The sequence below is a fragment of the Salvelinus alpinus genome, chromosome 21 (genome assembly GCF_045679555.1).
Source record: "Salvelinus alpinus chromosome 21, SLU_Salpinus.1, whole genome shotgun sequence".
Taxonomy (NCBI): domain Eukaryota; kingdom Metazoa; phylum Chordata; class Actinopteri; order Salmoniformes; family Salmonidae; genus Salvelinus; species Salvelinus alpinus.
Window position 1 is genome coordinate 43,259,141 of NC_092106.1, and position 19,852 is coordinate 43,278,992.

Sequence of the window (19,852 nt, forward strand, 5' to 3'; positions counted from 1 at the left end):
TAGGTAATGATAATAACATGTAGCTGTTGGGTTAGCTGTCCATACAGTTTATTAGGTAATGATAACAACATGTAGCTGTTGGGTTAGCTGTCCATACAGTTTATTAGGTAATGATAATAACATGTAGCTGTTGGGTTAGCTGTCCATACAGTTTATTAGGTGATGATAATAACATGTAGCTGTTGGGTTAGCTGTCCATACAGTTTATTAGGTGATGATAATAACATGTAGCTGTTGGGTTAGCTGTCCATACAGTTTATTAGGTAATGATAACAACATGTAGCTGTTGGGTTAGCTGTCCATACAGTTTATTAGGTAATGATAACAACATGTAGCTGTTGGGTTAGCTGTCCATACAGTTTATTAGGTAATGATAACAACATGTAGCTGTTGGGTTAGCTGTCCATACAGTTTATTAGGTAATGATAATAACATGTACAGTGGGGAGAACAAGTATTTGATACACTGCCAATTTTGCAGGTTTTCCTACTTACAAAGCATGTAGAGGTCTGTAATTTTTATCATAGGTACACTTCAACTGTGAGAGACGGAATCTAAAACAAAAATCCAGAAAATCACATTGTATGATTTTTAAGTAATTAATTTGCATTTTATTGCATGACATAAGTATTTGATCACCTACCAACCAGTAAGAATTCCGGCTCTCACAGACCTGTTCGTTTTTCTTTAAGAAGCCCTCCTGTTCTCCACTCATTACCTGTATTAACTGCACCTGTTTGAACTCGTTACCTGTATAAAAGACACCTGTCCACACACTCAATCAAACAGACTCCAACCTCTCCACAATGGCCAAGACCAGAGAGCTGTGTAAGGACATCAGGGATCAAATTGTAGACCTGCACAAGGCTGGGATGGGCTACAGGACAATAGGCAAGCAGCTTGGTGAGAAGGCAACAACTGTTGGCGCAATTATTAGAAAATGGAAGAAGTTCAAGATGACGGTCAATCACCCTCGGTCTGGGGCTCCATGCAAGATCTCACCTCGTGGGGCATCAATGATCATGAGGAAGGTGAGGGATCAGCCCAGAACTACACGGCAGGACCTGGTCAATGACCTGAAGAGAGCTGGGATCACAGTCTCAAAGAAAACCATTAGTAACACACTACGCCGTCATGGATTAAAATCCTGCAGTGCACGCAAGGTCCCCTTGCTCAAGCCAGCGCATGTCCAGGCCCGTCTGAAGTTTGCCAATGACCCTCTGGATGATCCAGAGGAGGAGTGGGAGAAGGTCATGTGGTCTGATGAGACAAAAATTGAGCTTTTTGGTCTAAACTCCACTCGCCGTGTTTGGAGGAAGAAGAAGGATGAGTACAACCCCAAGAACACCATCCCAACCGTGAAGCATGGAGGTGGAAACATCATTCTTTGGGGATGCTTTTCTGCAAAGGGGACAGGACGACTGCACCGTATTGAGGGGAGGATGTATGGGGCCATGTATCGCGAGATCTTGGCCAACAACCTCCTTCCCTCAGTAAGAGCATTGAAGATGGGTCGTGGCTGGGTCTTCCAGCATGACAACGACCCGAAACACACAGCCAGGGCAACTAAGGAGTGGCTCCGTAAGAAGCATCTCAAGGTCCTGGAGTGGCCTAGCCAGTCTCCAGACCTGAACCCAATAGAAAATCTTTGGAGGGAGCTGAAAGTCCGTATTGCCCAGCGACAGCCCCGAAACCTGAAGGATCTGGAGAAGGTCTGTATGGAGGAGTGGGCCAAAATCCCTGCTGCAGTGTGTGCAAACCTGGTCAAGAACTACAGGAAACGTATGATCTCTGTAATTGCAAACAAAGGTTTCTGTACCAAATATTAAGTTCTGCTTTTCTGATGTATCAAATACTTATGTCATGCAATAAAATGCAAATTAATTACTTAAAAATCATACAATGTGATTTTCTGGATTTTTGTTTTAGATTCCGTCTCCCACAGTTGAAGTGTACCTATGATAAAAATTACAGACCTCTACATGCTTTGTAAGTAGGAAAACCTGCAAAATCGGCAGTGTATCAAATACTTGTTCTCCCCACTGTAGCTGTTGGGTTAGCTGTCCATACATTTTATTAGGTAATGATAACAACATGTAGCTGTTGGGTTAGCTGTCCATACAGTTTATTAGGTAATGATAATAACATGTAGCTGTTGGGTTAGCTGTCCATACAGTTTATTAGGTAATGATAACAACATGTAGCTGTTGGGTTAGCTGAGCACAGCAGTCACTACCTGTTGTACATAACATTGTTCTCACAGCATATGACATTCATTTGAAACAAATGCAATTATTTGTCTAGTACATAGAACATCAACAGCAAAACTCACTAAACAATCCCCCAAAAGCTGAATAGAAGAAGACAGTGACATAGTGTGTGAGGAAAACTATACTAACTATATAAGCCCTGCAATGTTATTGGTTGGACCAGTCCCCTGCAGACAGACAAAGAGATGACTAAACAAGCTTTATACTGTATCTAATGGCAACAGCTGTCTATCAAATACATGAACGTAGATTAGTGTACTTGAACATATTCAACATGTGTCTATGTATGTCTGTCTTGTTAAAATCCCTGCTAAATAGCTCCATGTAAAAGCAAGTCAAATATAGTAAGGCATCTGTCAGAGCCGTGTATAATCAGATCAGTGTGTAATTAGCAGGGTAGAGCAGAGCAGAGCAGAGTAGAGTAGAGCAGGTCACTAGCTTTTATTTGACATCACTCAGCAAAACACATTTAGATCCAATTGGAAAAAGTTGTGGTGCATCTCAATAATATAAAGTATCTTCTCCTCCTCCTTTCCTTCATCTGCACTATGGGAAAGGAATTAGAGTGGAGACACATTGGACACGGGGGTTCAAGTCCCATCTCCACGACTCTGTCTACTTACTGTCTCCCTCTCTACTCTCCTTTTGTCCATTAATACAAAACATGAAAGGGCATCGGACCTCTGTTATCCTTTAGGAATAAAACATAAACATAAGAAAATTTGACTTTACAGGAGAGGAGAAGAGAAAGCTACCGAAGACTATTGAGATGCAGCCAGGGGCTTACAGACATGAAGTAAGGAAAGATAATGAGACAAGGAGACAATGTAGGGTACAAGGGGAAAACCTAGGGGACAATGTAGGGGACTAGGAGACAATGTAGGGGACAACGTAGGGGACTATGAGACTATGTAGGGGACATCAGAGGGCAATGTAGGGGACTAGGAAACAATGTAGGGGACATCATAGATGACTAGGAGACAATGTAGGGGATAAAATAGGGGACTAGGGTACAATGTAGGGGACATCACAGAGGACTATGAGACAATGTAGGGGACTGGGGGACAATGTAGGGGACAATGTAGAGATCTGGGGGACAATGTAGGGGACTAGGGGGACAATGTAGGGGACAATGTAGAGATCTGGGGGACAATGTAGGGGACTAGGGGATGACGTAGGGGACTAGGAGACAATGTAGGGGACAACGTAGGGGACTGGGACAACGTAGGGGACAACGTAGGGGACAATGTAGGGGACTAGGTGACAACGTAGGGGACTAGGTGAGAATGTGGGGGACTAGGTGAAAACGTAGGGGACAAGGTGACAACGTAGAGGACTAGGTGAAAACGTAGGGGACAAGGTGACAACGTAGGGGACAAGGTGACAACGTGGGGGACAAGGTGACAACGTGGGGGACAAGGTGACAACGTGGGGGACTAGGTGACAACGTGGGGGACTAAGTGACAACGTGGGGGACTAGGTGACAACGTGGGGGACTAGGTGACAACGTGGGGGACTAGGTGACAACGTGGGGGACTAGGTGACAACGTGGGGGACTAGGTGACAACGTGGGGGACTAGGTGACAACGTGGGGGACTAGGTGACAACGTGGGGGACTAGGTGACAATGTAGGAGACTAGGTTAAAAACGTGGGGGACTAGGTGACAACGTGGGGGACTAAGTGACTAGGTGACAACGTGGGGGACTAGGTGAAAACGTGTGGGACTAGGTGACTAGGTGAAAACGTGGGGGACTAGGTGACAACGTGGGGGACTAGGTGACTAGGTGACAACGTGGGGGGGGGCAGTAGTGTGTGTCAGCTGTCAGAGGGTTATACTCTCAGCTCCAAAGGGTGTGTTAATGTAGTCTCTCTATATATCAGATCCTTTCTGCCTGCGCTTGGAGGGGGGCACCAGACGTGCTGGTAGCTCGGGTGGCAGACCATGCCCCTCTAACTTCACCTCGATCAGGTGGCTGGCCAGGGCAAACTCCTCGTCATCCAGCATGCCATCTCGGTCCACATCCGACAGCTTCCAGATCCTCCCCAGTACGGAGTTAGGCAGCCGGGTGCTCACCATCCAGTCCTTGGCCTTGGTGCCACTCAGCTTGCCCTCGTTGGGCGCCAGGTTGTAGAAGATCTCGTCATATTTGGGCTTGTCCTTGGTCACCACCCAGGCCATCTCGCCCCCATCCTCGCCCTCCTTCTCCACGTCTCCGAATGGGTCGTTCTTCACGAAGGGCCCGGCGCGGGTTCCCAGGAAAGCCCCCCCCTGCACCACTGGCTGCACCCCCATGTTGATCTCCTCCTGGCGCAGCAGGGGCATCAGCTTGGCGATGTCGGATGCCAGCAGCTCGTCCAGAGCAACCATCAGGGACGGTTTCAGGGGCTTGAACTTACTGAAGTCATGGGTCAACAGCTGCTCCTGGATGGGAACAGAGAACAGAGCAAACTAGTCAGCCAATCAGTCCATCTGGGAAATAAAATGGCTTGCGAAAGTATTCACTCCCTTGGCATTTTTCATTTTTTTTTGTCTTACAACCTGGAATTAAAATAGATTTTGTATCATTTGATTTACACAACATGCCTACCACTTTGAAGAAGCTAAATATTTTTTCTTGTGAAAGAAACAAGAAATTTGACAAAAAAACAGAAAACTTGAGCGTGCTTAACTTCTTTGATATAGGGGGAAGCATTTTCACTTTTGGATGAATTGCGTGCCCATAGTGAACTACCTACTACTCTGTCCCAGATGCTAATATATGCATATTATTATTACTATTATTGGATAGAAAACACTGAAGTTTCTAAAACTGTTTGAATGATGTCTGTGAGTATAACAGAACTCATATGGCAGGCTAAAACCTGAGAAAAAATCCAAACAGGAAGTGAGAATTCTGAGAAGGGTCGATGTTAAAGTCTGTTTGCACTTCCTACGCCTTCCACTAGATGTCAACAGTCTGTAGAACGCTGAATGAAGCCTCTAGTGTTATGTGGGGCCGGATGGGAGGTGTTTCAGTCACTGGTCTGGCAGTTTGCCAGTTCTTGCTCACGCGCTTTCCTCATGATATCGCCTTGCGTTCCATTACTTATACAGACATGAAGAAATGCTCCGGTTGGAACGTTATTGGATATATATGATAACAACATCCTGAAGATTGATTCTCTACTACGTTTGACCAGTTTATTCGACTTGTAATATAATTTTTTGAAGTTTTCATCCGACGTTTGCCTGCATCTGCGCGAGCGTTTGGACAGTAGCAAAAGTAGTTAATTGGACATAAGTAATGGACATTATCGAACAAAACAACGATTTATTGTGGAACTAGGATTCCTGGCAGTGCATTCTGATGAACATAATCAAAGGTAAGGGAATATTTATGATGTAATTTCGTATTTCTGTTGACTCCAACATGGCGGAGAAATGTTGTTAAATCTGAGCGCTGTCTCAGATTATTGCATGGTGTGCTTTTTACGTAAAGTTTTTTAAAAATCTGACACAGCGGTTGCATTAAGAACAAGTGTATATTTAATTCTGTGTTAAACATGTATCTTTCATCAAAGTTTATGATGAGTATTTCTGTTATTTGACGTGGCTCTCTGCAATTACTCCGGATATTTTAGAGGCATTTCTGAACATGGCGCCAATGTAAACCGAGATTTGTGGATATAAATATGCACATTATCGAACAAAACATAAATGTATTGTGTAACATGATGTCCTATGAGTGTCATCAGATGAAGATCATCAAAGGTTAGTGATTAATTTTATCTCTATGTCTGCTTTTTGATACTACTATCTGGGAAAATGATACTACTTTGGGAAAATGGCTGTGTTTTTCTGTGGCTATATACTGAGCTAACATAATTGTTTGGTGTGCTTTCCCCGTAAATACTTTTTGAAATCAGACATGTTGGCTGGATTCACAACATGTGTAGCTTTAATTTGGTGTCTTTCATGTGTGATTTCATTAAAGATTTATTATAATAATATATAGTAATATATTTGAATTTGGCGCGCTACATTTTTTCTGGATTTTGGCCAAGTGGGATGCTACCGTCCCACCTATCCCAGAGAAGTTAACTATTCATCTCAAGGTCAATACTTTGTAGAGACACCTTTTCCAGCAATTACAGCTGCAAGTCTCTTGGGGTATGTCTCTATAAGCTTGGCACATCTAGCCACTGGGATTTTTGCCCATTCTTCAAGGCAAAACTGCTCCAGCTCCTTCAAGTTGGATGGGTTCCGCCGGTGTACAACAATCTTTAAGTCATACCACAGATTTTTAATTTGATTGAGGTCTGGGCATTGACTAGGCCATTCCAAGACATTTAAATGTTTCCCCTTAAACCACTCGAGTGTTGCTTTAGCAGTATGCTTAGGGTCATTGTCCTGCTGGAAGGTGAACATCTGTTCCAGTCTCAAATCTCTGGAAGACTGAAACCGGTTTCCCTCAAGAGTTTCCCTGTATTTAGCGCCATCCATCATTCCTTCAATTTTGACCAGTTTTCCAGTCCTTGCCGATGAAAAACACCTCCACAGCATGATGCTGCCACCATCATGCTTTACTGTGGGGATGGTGTTCTCGTGGTGATGAGAGGTGTTGGGTTTGCGCCAGACATAGCATTTTCCTTGATGGCCAAAAAGCTCAATTTTAGTCTCATCTGAACAGAGTATGTTTAGGGAGTCTCCCACATGCCTTTTGGCAAACACCAAACATGTATGCTTATTTTTTTCTGGCCACTCTTCCGTAAAGCCCAGCTCTGTGGAGTGTACGGCTTAAAGTGGTCCTATCGACAGATACTCCAATCTCCACTGTGGAGCTTTGCAGCCCCTTCAGGGTTATCTTTGGTCTCTTTGTTTCCTCTCTGATTAATACCCTCCTTGCCTGGTCCGTGAGTTTTGATGGGCGGCCCTCTCTTGCCAGGTTTGTTGTGGTGCCATATTCTTTCAATTTTTTAATAAGGGATTTAATGGTGCTGTGTGGGATGTTCAAAGTTTCAGATTTTTTTTTAGAACCCAACCCTGATCTGTCCTCCACAACTTTTGTCCCTGACCTGTTTGGAGAGCTCCTTGGTCCTCATGGTGCCGCTTGCTTTGTGGTGCCGCTTGCTTAGTGGTGTTGCAGACTCTGGGGTCTTTCAGAACAGGTGTATATATATACTGAGATCATGTGACACTTATATAATGTCCACCTGTGTGCAATCTAACCAATTATGTGACTTCTGAAGGTAATTGGTTGCACCAGATCTTATTTAGGGGCGTCATGGCAAAGGAGGTGAATACATATACATGCACCACTTTTCCGTTTTGAATTTTTTTGAATTTTTTAAAATAAGAAAACATTTTCATTTCACTTCATGTAATGGACATACACAAAATAGTCCAAATTGGTGAAGTCCAAATAAAAATCTGTTTTAAATTACAGGTTAAAATGCAACAAAATAGGAAAACCGCCATGGGTGATGAATACTTTTGCAAGGCACTGTATGACTTAGAGATGGATTACTGAGGGATGCTGGACTTTTGCTATGGACATTGAGAAGTCTCACCTTTCCACAGAGTGGTCATGATAGTGCTGGACACTGAAACCCAAATAGACTAAATATAAACGATATTTTGAATGTTTATATGGAAAATAATTTTGGGTTTTAAATCATCAACAAATGTTTTATACTAATCTAATAAACGTTTATTTTTTTATCATGTTGAGTGTTTTCGAATTCATGAAAAAAAGACAGACAGAAAGACAGGCAGGCAGACAGACCTGCATCTTGGCACAGTCAGGGAAGTCCCCAGCAGAGATGTGGTGCTGCAGCTGGATCTTGGAGAAGATGACAGGAAGTTGGTAGATCAGGTTCTTCTTCCTATTGTCCTTCCTGAAGGTTGACATCTCCTTCTTCAGGTAACTTATGATGTGGGCATGCACCTGGAGGGGGGAGAGAGGGGGGAGGGAGAGAGAGAAAGAGGGGAGGATATTAACTTCAGCAAAGCCACTTTCTCCTCAATGTCTTATATCAAACTGAGTCAGACACCTTATTCTTCAGTACCTAGTCAGAAAGGTGTGGTTGCAGATTATATCATAGCATCTAGTAGATGAATGAGACAGACAGACAGCGGGAGGGAGGTCCAGAGAGAGAGAACCTACCCTGACCAGCCGTGCCCTCTTCACCAGGTCGTTGAGCTTCCTGAGGGCTGCGTTATGAGGAAGATTCTGGATGTCACTAAACAGATCCTCCTCCTCCAGCTCAAACAGACGACGGTTATCAGGGACCAGCAGCGGCTCGGACCAGAACGACCCGATATACACCCTCACGACCTCTGGGGTGTTGAACACCTGTCAATCAATCCAATATATCCATGAAGCCCTTTTTACAGTTATCACAAAATGTTATACCCACTACCCTTTAGGTGTTCTACCCACTACCCTTTAGGTGTTATACCCACTACCCTTTAGGTGTTATACCCACTACCCACTCAACACAACCCTTTAGGTGTTATACCCACTACCCTTTAGGTGTTATACCCACAACCCTTTAGGTGTTATACCCACTACCCTTTAGGTGTTATACCCACTACCCTTTAGGTGTTATACCCACTACCCTTTAGGTGTTATACCCACTACCCTTTAGGTGTTATACCCACTACCCTTTAGGTGTTATACCCACTACCCTTTAGGTGTTATACCCACTACCCTTTAGGTGTTATACCCACTACCCTTTAGGTGTTATACCCACTACCCTTTAGGTGTTATACCCACTACCCTTTAGGTGTTATACCCACTACCCTTTAGGTGTTATACCCACTACCCTTTAGGTGTTATACCCACTACCCTTTAGGTGTTATACCCACTACCCTTTAGGTGTTATACCCACTACCCTTTAGATGTTATACCCACTACCCTTTAGGTGTTATACCCACTACCCACTCAACACAACCCTTTAGGTGTTATACCAACTACCCACTCAACACAACCCTTTAGGTGTTATACCCACTACCCACTCAACACAACCCTTTAGGTGTTATACCCACTCAACACAACCCTTTAAGTGTTATACCCACTCAACACAACCCTTTAGGTGTTATACCAACTACCCACTCAACACAACCCTTTAGGTGTTATACCCACTCAACACAACCCTTTAGGTGTTATACCCACTACCCACTCAACACAACCCTTTAGGTGTTATACCAACTACCCACTCAACACAACCCTTTAGGTGTTATACCCACTACCCACTCAACACAACCCTTTAGGTGTTATACCCACTCAACACAACCCTTTAAGTGTTATACCCACTCAACACAACCCTTTAGGTGTTATACCAACTACCCACTCAACACAACCCTTTAAGTGTTATACCCACTCAACACAACCCTTTAGGTGTTATACCCACTACCCACTCAACACAACCCTTTAAGTGTTATACCCACTCAACACAACCCTTTAGGTGTTATACCCACTACCCACTCAACACAACCCTTTAAGTGTTATACCCACTACCCACTCAACACAACCCTTTAAGTGTTATACCCACTCAACACAACCCTTTAAGTGTTATACCCACTCAACACAACCCTTTAGGTGTTATACCCACTACCCACTCAACACAACCCTTTAAGTGTTATACCCACTACCCACTCAACACAACCCTTTAGATGTTATACCCACTCAACACAACCCTTTAAGTGTTATACCCACTCAACACAACCCTTTAAGTGTTATACCCACTCAACACAACCCTTTAGGTGTTATACCCACTCAACACAACCCTTTAGGTGTTATACCCACTACCCTTTAGGTGTTATACCCACTACCCACTCAACACAACCCTTTAGGTGTTATACCCACTACCCTTTAGGTGTTATACCCACTACCCACTCAACACAACCCTTTAGGTGTTATACCCACTACCCACTCAACACAACCCTTTAGGTGTTATACCCACTACCCACTCAACACAACCCTTTAGGTGTTATACCCACTACCCACTCAACACAACCCTTTAGGTGTTATACCCACTACCCACTCAACACAACCCTTTAGGTGTTATACCCACTCAACACAACCCTTTAGGTGTTATACCCACTCAACACAACCCTTTAGGTGTTATACCCACTACCCACTCAACACAACCCTTTAGGTGCCCTTTTGCATGTTAGTTCTGTAGTTAACTTGACCCTGCTGCCTCCAGAAAGTATTCATAACACTTGACTTATTCCACTCTCTGTTGTGTTACAAATTCATTTCAAAATGTATTAAATATATGTTTAGTCACCCATCTACACGCAATACCCGATATGGACAAAGTGAAAACGTCCGCAAATGGCGGCCTTCCGCATCTGCGGTGGAAGGTGGCCAAGCTACAACGATGTTTGTCAGACCATGAGACATCCCAAAACACCGACCACTCTATAGAAAGATGAGACTCTCACGACCACGATGCTGTTCTTCGTTTTGCTCTACGACCCCAACAAGTGTCACGGGACTAGTCTGTAGAAAGGTGTGACTTTTCATAGATGGTCACCTTCCCATAGAGGGGAACACGTAGGTGTCGATTGTTTTGCTCTAGGACTAGACTGAAGATAGCCCGGTACCAGTAAAAAAAAAAAAAATGGAAGTATATATGGAGATAGTTTACTGCCAAAGAAGATGGTTAAATATCAGTCCAAAACATATACAACATTTTCCTGATCTTTATAATATCTCTCAGATATACTGATCTTTATAATATCTCTCAGATATACTGATCTTTATAATATCTCTCAGATATACTGATCTTTATAATATCTCTCAGATATACTGATCTTTATAATATCTCTCAGATATACTGATCTTTATAATATCTCTCAGATATACTGATCTTTATAATATCTCTCAGATATACTGATCTTTATAATATCTCTCAGATATACTGATCTTTATAATATCTCTCAGATATACTGATCTTTATAATATCTCTCAGATATACTGATCTTTATAATATCTCTCAGATATACTGATCTTTATAATATCTCTCAGATATACTGATCTTTATAATATCTCTCAGATATACTGATCTTTATAATATCTCTCAGATATACTGATCTTTATAATATCTCTCAGATATACTGATCTTTATAATATCTCTCAGATATACTGATCTTTATAATATCTCTCAGATATACTGATCTTTATAATATCTCTCAGATATACTGATCTTTATAATATCTCTCAGATATACTGATCTTTATAATATCTCTCAGATATACTGATCTTTATAATATCTCTCAGATATACTGATCTTTATAATATCTCTCAGATATACTGATCTTTATAATATCTCTCAGATATACTGATCTTTATAATATCTCTCAGATATACTGATCTTTATAATATCTCTCAGATATACTGATCTTTATAATATCTCTCAGATATACTGATCTTTATAATATCTCTCAGATATACTGATCTTTATAATATCTCTCAGATATACTGATCTTTATAATATCTCTCAGATATACTGATCTTTATAATATCTCTCAGATATACTGATCTTTATAATATCTCTCAGATATACTGATCTTTATAATATCTCTCAGATATACTGATCTTTATAATATCTCTCAGATATACTGATCTTTATAATATCTCTCAGATATACTGATCTTTATAATATCTCTCAGATATACTGATCTTTATAATATCTCTCAGATATACTGATCTTTATAATATCTCTCAGATATACTGATCTTTATAATATCTCTCAGATATACTGATCTTTATAATATCTCTCAGATATACTGATCTTTATAATATCTCTCAGATATACTGATCTTTATAATATCTCTCAGATATACTGATCTTTATAATATCTCTCAGATATACTGAAGGACAAACAACTTTAAAACACACTTCCTTTTGATCTATTCTTTTACTATTTGTTTTTCCATGTTTCTATTGGCTAATAGCAGTAAGGCCAAATTCAATGTGTTTCTATGGGCTAATAGCAGTAAGGCCAAATTCAATGTGTTACTATTGGCTAATAGCAGTAAGGCCAAATTCAATGTGTTACTATTGGCTAATAGCAGTAAGGCCAAATTCAATGTGTTTCTATTGGCTAATAGCAGTAAGGCCAAATTCAATGTGTTACTATTGGCTAATAGCAGTAAGGCCAAATTCAATGTGTTTCTATTGGCTAATAGCAGTAAGGCCAAATTCAATGTGTTTCTATTGGCTAATAGCAGTAAGGCCAAATTCAATGTGTTTCTATTGGCTAATAGCAGTAAGGCCAAATTCAATGTGTTTCTATTGGCTAATAGCAGTAAGGCCAAATTCAATGTGTTTCTATTGGCTAATAGCAGTAAGGCCAAATTCAATGTGTTTCTATTGGCTAATAGCAGTAAGGCCAAATTCAATGTGTTTCTATTGGCTAATAGCAGTAAGGCCAAATTCAATGTGTTTCTATTGGCTAATAGCAGTAAGGCCAAATTCAATGTGTTTCTATTGGCTAATAGCAGTAAGGCCAAATTCAATGTGTTTCTATTGGCTAATAGCAGTAAGGCCAAATTCAATGTGTTTCTATTGGCTAATAGCAGTAAGGCCAAATTCAATGTGTTTCTATTGGCTAATAGCAGTAAGGCCAAATTCAATGTGTTTCTATGGGCTAATAGCAGTAAGGCCAAATTCAATGTGTTTCTATGGGCTAATAGCAGTAAGGCCAAATTCAATGTGTTTCTATTGGCTAATAGCAGTAAGGCCAAATTCAATGTGTTTCTATTGGCTAATAGCAGTAAGGCCAAATTCAATGTGTTTCTATTGGCTAATAGCAGTAAGGCCAAATTCAATGTGTTTCTATTGGCTAATAGCAGTAAGGCCAAATTCAATGTGTTTCTATTGGCTAATAGCAGTAAGGCCAAATTCAATGTGTTTCTATGGGCTAATAGCAGTAAGGCCAAATTCAATGTGTTTCTATGGGCTAATAGCAGTAAGGCCAAATTCAATGTGTTTCTATTGGCTAATAGCAGTAAGGCCAAATTCAATGTGTTTCTATTGGCTAATAGCAGTAAGGCCAAATTCAATGTGTTTCTATTGGCTAATAGCAGTAAGGCCAAATGCAATGTTTCACCCCCCCCCCCAAAAAAGTATATATATTTTTTATACCTAAAGGGGTCCTTCAATTCAAAATCAAATAGCAATAATTCCATATGTTAGCTTCGTATAACCCCCCTTATCCAAAGTGTAATTAATAATTTCACCATGCTCACAGGGATATTCAATATCTGCTATTTTTTAGGTGCCCTTCTTTGCGAGGCGTTGGAAAACCTCCCTGGTCTTTGTGGTTGAATCTGTGTTAGAAATTCACTGCTTGACTGAGGGACCTTACCGATAATTGTATTTGTGTGGTACAGAGATGAGGTAGTCATTCAAAAATCATGTTAAACACTATTATTGCACACAGAGTGAGTCCATGCAACTTATTATGTTACTTGTTTAAGCAAATTTTTACTCCTGAACGTATATAGGGTTGCCATAACAAAGGGGTTTGAATACTAATTGACTCAAGACTTTTCAGCTTTTCATTGTTTATTAATTTGTAAAAATATCTAAGAACATAATTCCACTTTGACATTATGGGGTATTGTGTTTAGGTGACACAACAACCTCAGGCTGTGACACAATGTGGAAAACGTCAAGGGGTTTGAACACTTTCTGAAGGAACTGGGTGAATATGTATTGTTTAGTGATTGTTTTGACTATGTATTGGCAGTGGCAATTTTACCATTTAAATCTTGGTGGGGCAAACTCCCAAAATATGTTTTAGATGCCAGCAAAGACACTACACAACACAATACATTCATTGCACTATAGCGGTGACAAACAGTGATCACAAAGCCTACATAATGCTGTCCCAACAGCAGAGCTTTCTTTTCAGCACCATGGAGTGAATCCTTACCACTGCTACACCTGGAGCCTTGTCTGGCAGGGAAACAGTTCATTCAGCCTCATTTACTGCCTTTTAATAAACATAGCTGATATGGCTGACTTGTTAAACAAATGTGGTTTCTACAGACAGTTGAGATGTACAAACTATGGCATAAAGGGACGACAAGCGGACAAGAGGCAATCCGTCATTTCGAATAAGACATTAATGAGCGAGCTGAGACAGACGTAGTCAATATAACTATTTGTTCAGCACTTTTTAAATGCACTGCGACAGAATTCAGAACATAGGCCGTTCTTAGAGTATTCTCTCTGTACACCAAGTCAGAACCGTATGATAAATAAAGGGGGCATATAAGCAGACAATGAAAGCTCTTACAATATTCGATGATAACATTTTCTTAAACAGGCTACATGTGCACCACCAAGTCAGAACAGTAGGCTAAGTTCTGAGGGGGAAAGGAACTAAATTATTAGGGTGAGGCACATGAGCTACTAACACAGCCCTGGGCAACTCCAGTCCTCGGGGGCCTGATTGGTGTCACACTTTTTCCCCAGCCTCTAACACACCTGACTCCAATAATCAACTAATCATGATCTTTAAATCAGCTGTGTTTGCTAGGGATGGGGGAAAAGTGTGACACCAATCAGGCCTCCAAGGACCATGCCTGTACTAACAGCTTACTACACAACATACACTTAGTATTACTTTCTCAGCTACAGTACTGTTTGTGGTGTTAAATTCGGAAGACACATGTCAGTTGAATGCATTCAGTTGTACAACTGACTAGGTATCCCCCTTCATATCTCCCTGGCATATTACATCATTTATGCAGCAGCATAAAATACATTTTTGGACTCCCCTTGTTGTGCTGTGCTCACTTGAACAAGAAGGTGGTGTGGCGGTCCTTTGTGGGCAAATTTTGTCATCAAAGTCTGGCATTCTCTGGATTTATGGTGCTTTCAAGACAACTGGAAACTGAAGAAAACAAGGTTGAATCATAACGTCAGTGATCTTCAGATCAGAGCTCTAGAAAGAGGCCAGAGTTCACGACTTGGAATACCGAGTTGGATGACTGTTCAAAACGTATTTTCCCAGGAGGAGCTCATTTTTTTCTTGAACTCACTGAAGTCTGAGATTTCCCAGTTCCGAGTTTCCAGTTGTTTTGAACTTGGCAGAAGTCATGCTGGATTGGCCAATGTATTCAACCTTTTTTGTCCCATGGTGTTGAATGTTTATCCTTTTAAGCTTGGAAAAGAGACCCTTAAACCCAGACTTGGACCACACACCCTCTCCACTGAATAACAGGTTAGTGATTTCTTTGCAACGCTTGCAGTTAGCCACTGATTCCTTCCAAACCACTCATTGTTGAATTTGCAATTTCCAACTTGTTTTGTAATGTTTGTCCAATGGCCAATGAGCACCGGTACGTTTTATCTATAATATCTCTTCATAATTTCTCTTCGTATGACAAGGATTGAAAAGATTTTGCCAGTAGATTGTCGACTTGATTCATGATGATGACCGCTAGCTAAGATTTTGAAAGTAAGATGTTGACATGATCAGTCCAATCAAAGCTACGGTTGACCTGCCCTGAATGACGGGTCACCACTGTGTATAGGTCTGTATTGTTTTTACTATGACTGTAGGAAAGTCATTTCCCTTGGGGATAAATAAAGGTCAGTCTCCTCTCACCTTTCCCAGAGACCACATTAGAGCGCCGTAGATTCTCATCAACTGTTGTGTTCCCACCATGTCAGCCTTGTTCAGGACGACACGCAGTTTCTCCTCATTACCCCGCAGCGCTCCGATGGCTTCGGAGAACTCATCACTGATCTCCAACTTGTGGGCGTCGAACAGGAGGATGATGCGGTCAACGCGCTCTGCAAACCATCGCAGCACCGCTGGGAAGTCATAGCCTGAAGAGTGTTGGGGTTAGGGTCAGGGAACACAGAGAGGGTCTGTCAGATGATTCATAGATTATAGTGAAAAATAGATGAGTCTTACATTTTTAGATTTGCAACATGCTGAGAACAAAAAAATATGCTGAAAGAAATAATGAATGTTTTTGTAATACACATTGAACTGTAATACACAATGAAGTTGGACAAAGGGTGGAGGAGGGATGAGAAGGAAGGAGAAGGGTGGAGGAAGAGATGGGAAGGGAAGGGTGGAGGAAGAGATGGGAAGGGAGGGTGGAGGAAGAGATGGGAAGGGAGGGTGGAGGAAGAGATGGGAAGGGAGGGTGGAGGAAGAGATGGGAAGGGAGGGTGGAGGAAGAGATGGGAAGGGAGGGTGGAGGAAGAGATGGGAAGGGAGGGTGGAGGAAGAGATGGGAAGGGAGGGTGGAGGAAGAGATGGGAAGGGAGGGTGGAGGAAGAGATGGGAAGGGAGGGTGGAGGAAGAGAAGGGAAGGGAGGGTGGAGGAAGAGATGGGAAGGGTGGAGGAAGAGATGGGAAGGGAAGGGTGGAGGAAGAGATGGGAAGGGAAGGGTGGAGGAAGAGATGGGAAGGGTGGAGGAAGAGATGGGAAGGGAGGGTGGAGGAAGAGATGGGAAGGGAGGGTGGAGGAAGAGATGGGAAGGGAGGGTGTCTTTATCTATCTGTGTGTGTGTGTCTTTATATATCTGTGTGTGTGTCTTTATATATCTGTGTGTGTGTCTTTATATATCTGTGTCTCTATCTGTGTGTGTCTCTATCTGTGTGTGTCTCTATCTGTGTGTGTCTCTATCTGTGTGTGTCTGTGTGTGTCTTTATCTGTGTGTGTGTGTGGATTTATCTGTGTGTGTGTGTCTTTATCTGTGTGTGTGTGTGTGTGTGTGTGTCTCTATCTGTGTGTGTCTGTGTGTGTCTTTATCTGTGTGTGTGTCTTTATCTACCTGTGTGTGTCTTTGTGTGTGGTTATCTGTGTGTGTCTTTATCTCTCTGTGTGTGTGTGTGTGTGTGTGTGTGTGTGTGTGTGTGTGTGTGTGTGTGTGTGTGTGTGTGTGTGTGTGTGTCTTTGTGTGTGTGTCTTTATCTACCTGTGTGTGTGTCTCTTTGTGTGTGTGTCTTTATCTACCTGTGTGTGTGTGTCTGTGTGTGGTTTTATCGGTGTGTGTCTATATCTGTGTGTGTGTGTGTGTGTGTGTGTGTGTGTGTGTGTGTGTGTGTGTGTGTGTGTGTGTGTGTGTGTGTGTGTGTGTGTGTGTGTGTGTGTGTGTGTCTTTATCTGTGTGTGTCTTTGTGTGTGGTTTTATCTGTGTGTGTCTTTATCTGTGAGTGTGTGTCTTTGTCTGTGTGTCTTTCAAGATGTGGTGGAGGAATCTGAACAACTCTCCAGAGCGCTGCCTTTCTCTCTCTCATCGCTTCTCTCCTTACCCCAGAGAGTTGCCTCGTCCTATCTCCCTGTCTCCTTTCCTCAGACAGTACATGGAGGTCAGTCACAGGGTTAGCCTGGTCAGGTGGGACGAGGAAGGATGAAGGCTAGTTGTTTTAGCTGATGATGATGATGATGACGACATACAGACGAGAGACTTGACCAGGTGTGTCTCTGTGATCGCCTACTTCTACTCTCTCCTCACCTTGACCCGTCCACTCCTGAGCCTTGCTCTTCTCACCTCGGCTCACCCTCTGTTTCGCTCCTGACAGGATCCCCGGCGTGTCGATAATGCTAATGCTCTCCAGGACCTGATTGGGCAGCTGGGCACACTGTAACCTATCACACGACAGTAGAAAAGGGAGCAGACATGCACAACAATCAAAACACCACAATAATACACACCAGCACAACAAAAAAACACCACAATGACAACACTATTACACAATAACACAACGCACAATAACACAACACAATGACAACACTATTACACAATAACACAACACAATGACAACACTATTACACAATAACACAACGCACAATAACACAACACAATGACAACACTATTACACAATAACACAACGCACAATAACACAACACAATGACAACACTATTACACAACGCACAATAACACAACGCACAATAACACACCACAATAACAACACATTAACACCACAACACAACAAAATAACATAACACAACACGATAACATAACACAAGACTACATAACACATTAATACAACACAATACTACATAACACTATGCAGTAACACTACACAACCACACAACGCTCCCGAGTGGCGTAGCAGTCTAAGGCACTGCAGTCCCTGGTTCGAATCCAGGCTGTATCACAACCGGCCGTGATTGGGAGTCTCAAAGGGCGGCGCACAATTGGCCAAGCGGCATCCGGATTTGACTGGTGTATGCCGTCATTGTAGAAGAAAAAGAAACGCACACCTATTTAGGCGAGACAAAAAAGACAAGGCCGAGGATAAAGTCTACTTCTGGAGAAACCCTGACAAGAGAGGTCCTGCTCCTCCTCTCCATGGCAGACGCAGGAGGGATGCCGCTTACTTCAATCCACCCCCGTCTGATCAACACTCTACAACCAGCGCCTCATCGGCTTCTAGTGGTAGTTTTTTATTCAACGAGAGACTGGACGGACGGAAGGGCGGAGGTGGCCGCAGGCACGCACATCGACGAGATGCCGCACCCGACGGGGTAAGAAGAAACGACTACCAGAGGCAGAGGAGACCGTTCACACGGTTCCAGAACCCACGGGACTGAGTGTCTTTAATTTATCAAGCAAGATATTGAGCCCTGCCCATGTCTCCTTGCTTAATAAAGGGTTATATTTTGTGCCTACAACCCAGTGCAATGACTTTGATGTGAAGGTAGACATGTTTAAGTTTTTTAGAAACATCCGTTGAAGGGAAAACTTTATCTCCCCTAATCCTGACATTTCTATTGAACCAGTGTGTTGCTCACCTGCACAGACTCCGACTCCTTTTAGAAGCAAGAGTTATGTTATACCTCCAGCCAAACACAGTCACTCTATCGAGACATATTGCAGACTTGTTGAAAAATATGTTGCTCATCTCCTTAAGAACAAACAGGAGTCCAAATCTTTCCATAATTTACCTTAGGATGAAAAACAAGCGTTGCTTGATTTACAATCCGATACCTCAGTCCTTATTCGCAGTAACGGCCCCTCTATCTACTTTTGTTGACTTTTTTATTAGACCACTCGCAGAACAGCTCCCCTCCTAAAGGACACCAGCTGTATGATCTCAGAACAGCTCCCCTCCTAAAGGACACCAGCAGTATGATCTCAGAACAGCTCCCCTCCTAAAGGACACCAGCAGTATGATCTCAGAACAGCTCCCCTCCTAAAGGACACCAGCAGTATGATCTCTATCATAGAATCTCTTGATCCTCTCCCTGAGAATACCTTGTTAGTTACTTTTGATGTTGAGTCGTTATACACTAATATTCCACACGAGGGCGGTATTGAAGCTATGTGCCATTTTCTTCTGCAACGTGACCCTGATGATCTACCTTCCAGTCCATGCATTAAACCATTGGCTGAAATAGTACTCACACACAACTACTTCATGTTTCTAAATGATTTCTTTATTCAGACAAAGGGTACTGTTATGGGATCCCCCATGGCTCCTAACTATGCTAATTTGTATGTGGGTTACATGGAGAAACAGTCCATTTTCAATCCTCTCCAAAATGTTTTCTTGCCTAACATCATTATGTGGAAACGGTACATTGATGATATTTTTGTTCTATGGA

At 42.2% G+C, this 19,852-nt stretch overlaps 1 protein-coding gene across 2 annotated transcripts in view; it reads right to left on the reverse strand.

Moving 5' to 3' along the window:
* Positions 1–2,692: 2,692 nt before the first annotated feature.
* Positions 2,693–19,852, reverse strand: part of LOC139548335 (EH domain-containing protein 2-like) — a 36,930-nt gene continuing 19,770 nt past the window's right edge. The window contains exons 4-8 of one of the 2 annotated variants that reach the window (XM_071357953.1): positions 17,793–17,890; positions 15,889–16,112; positions 8,418–8,606; positions 8,037–8,198; positions 2,693–4,693 (exon numbers count right to left, since the gene is read on the reverse strand). In XM_071357953.1, the coding sequence (XP_071214054.1) occupies positions 4,142–4,693; positions 8,037–8,198; positions 8,418–8,606; positions 15,889–16,112; positions 17,793–17,890 (1,225 nt within the window). In that variant the 3' untranslated portion in view covers positions 2,693–4,141. Of the gene's footprint in view, positions 4,694–8,036; positions 8,199–8,417; positions 8,607–15,888; positions 16,113–17,756; positions 17,891–19,852 lie in introns of both variants that reach the window. The other variant, XM_071357952.1, reaches the window with a different exon arrangement.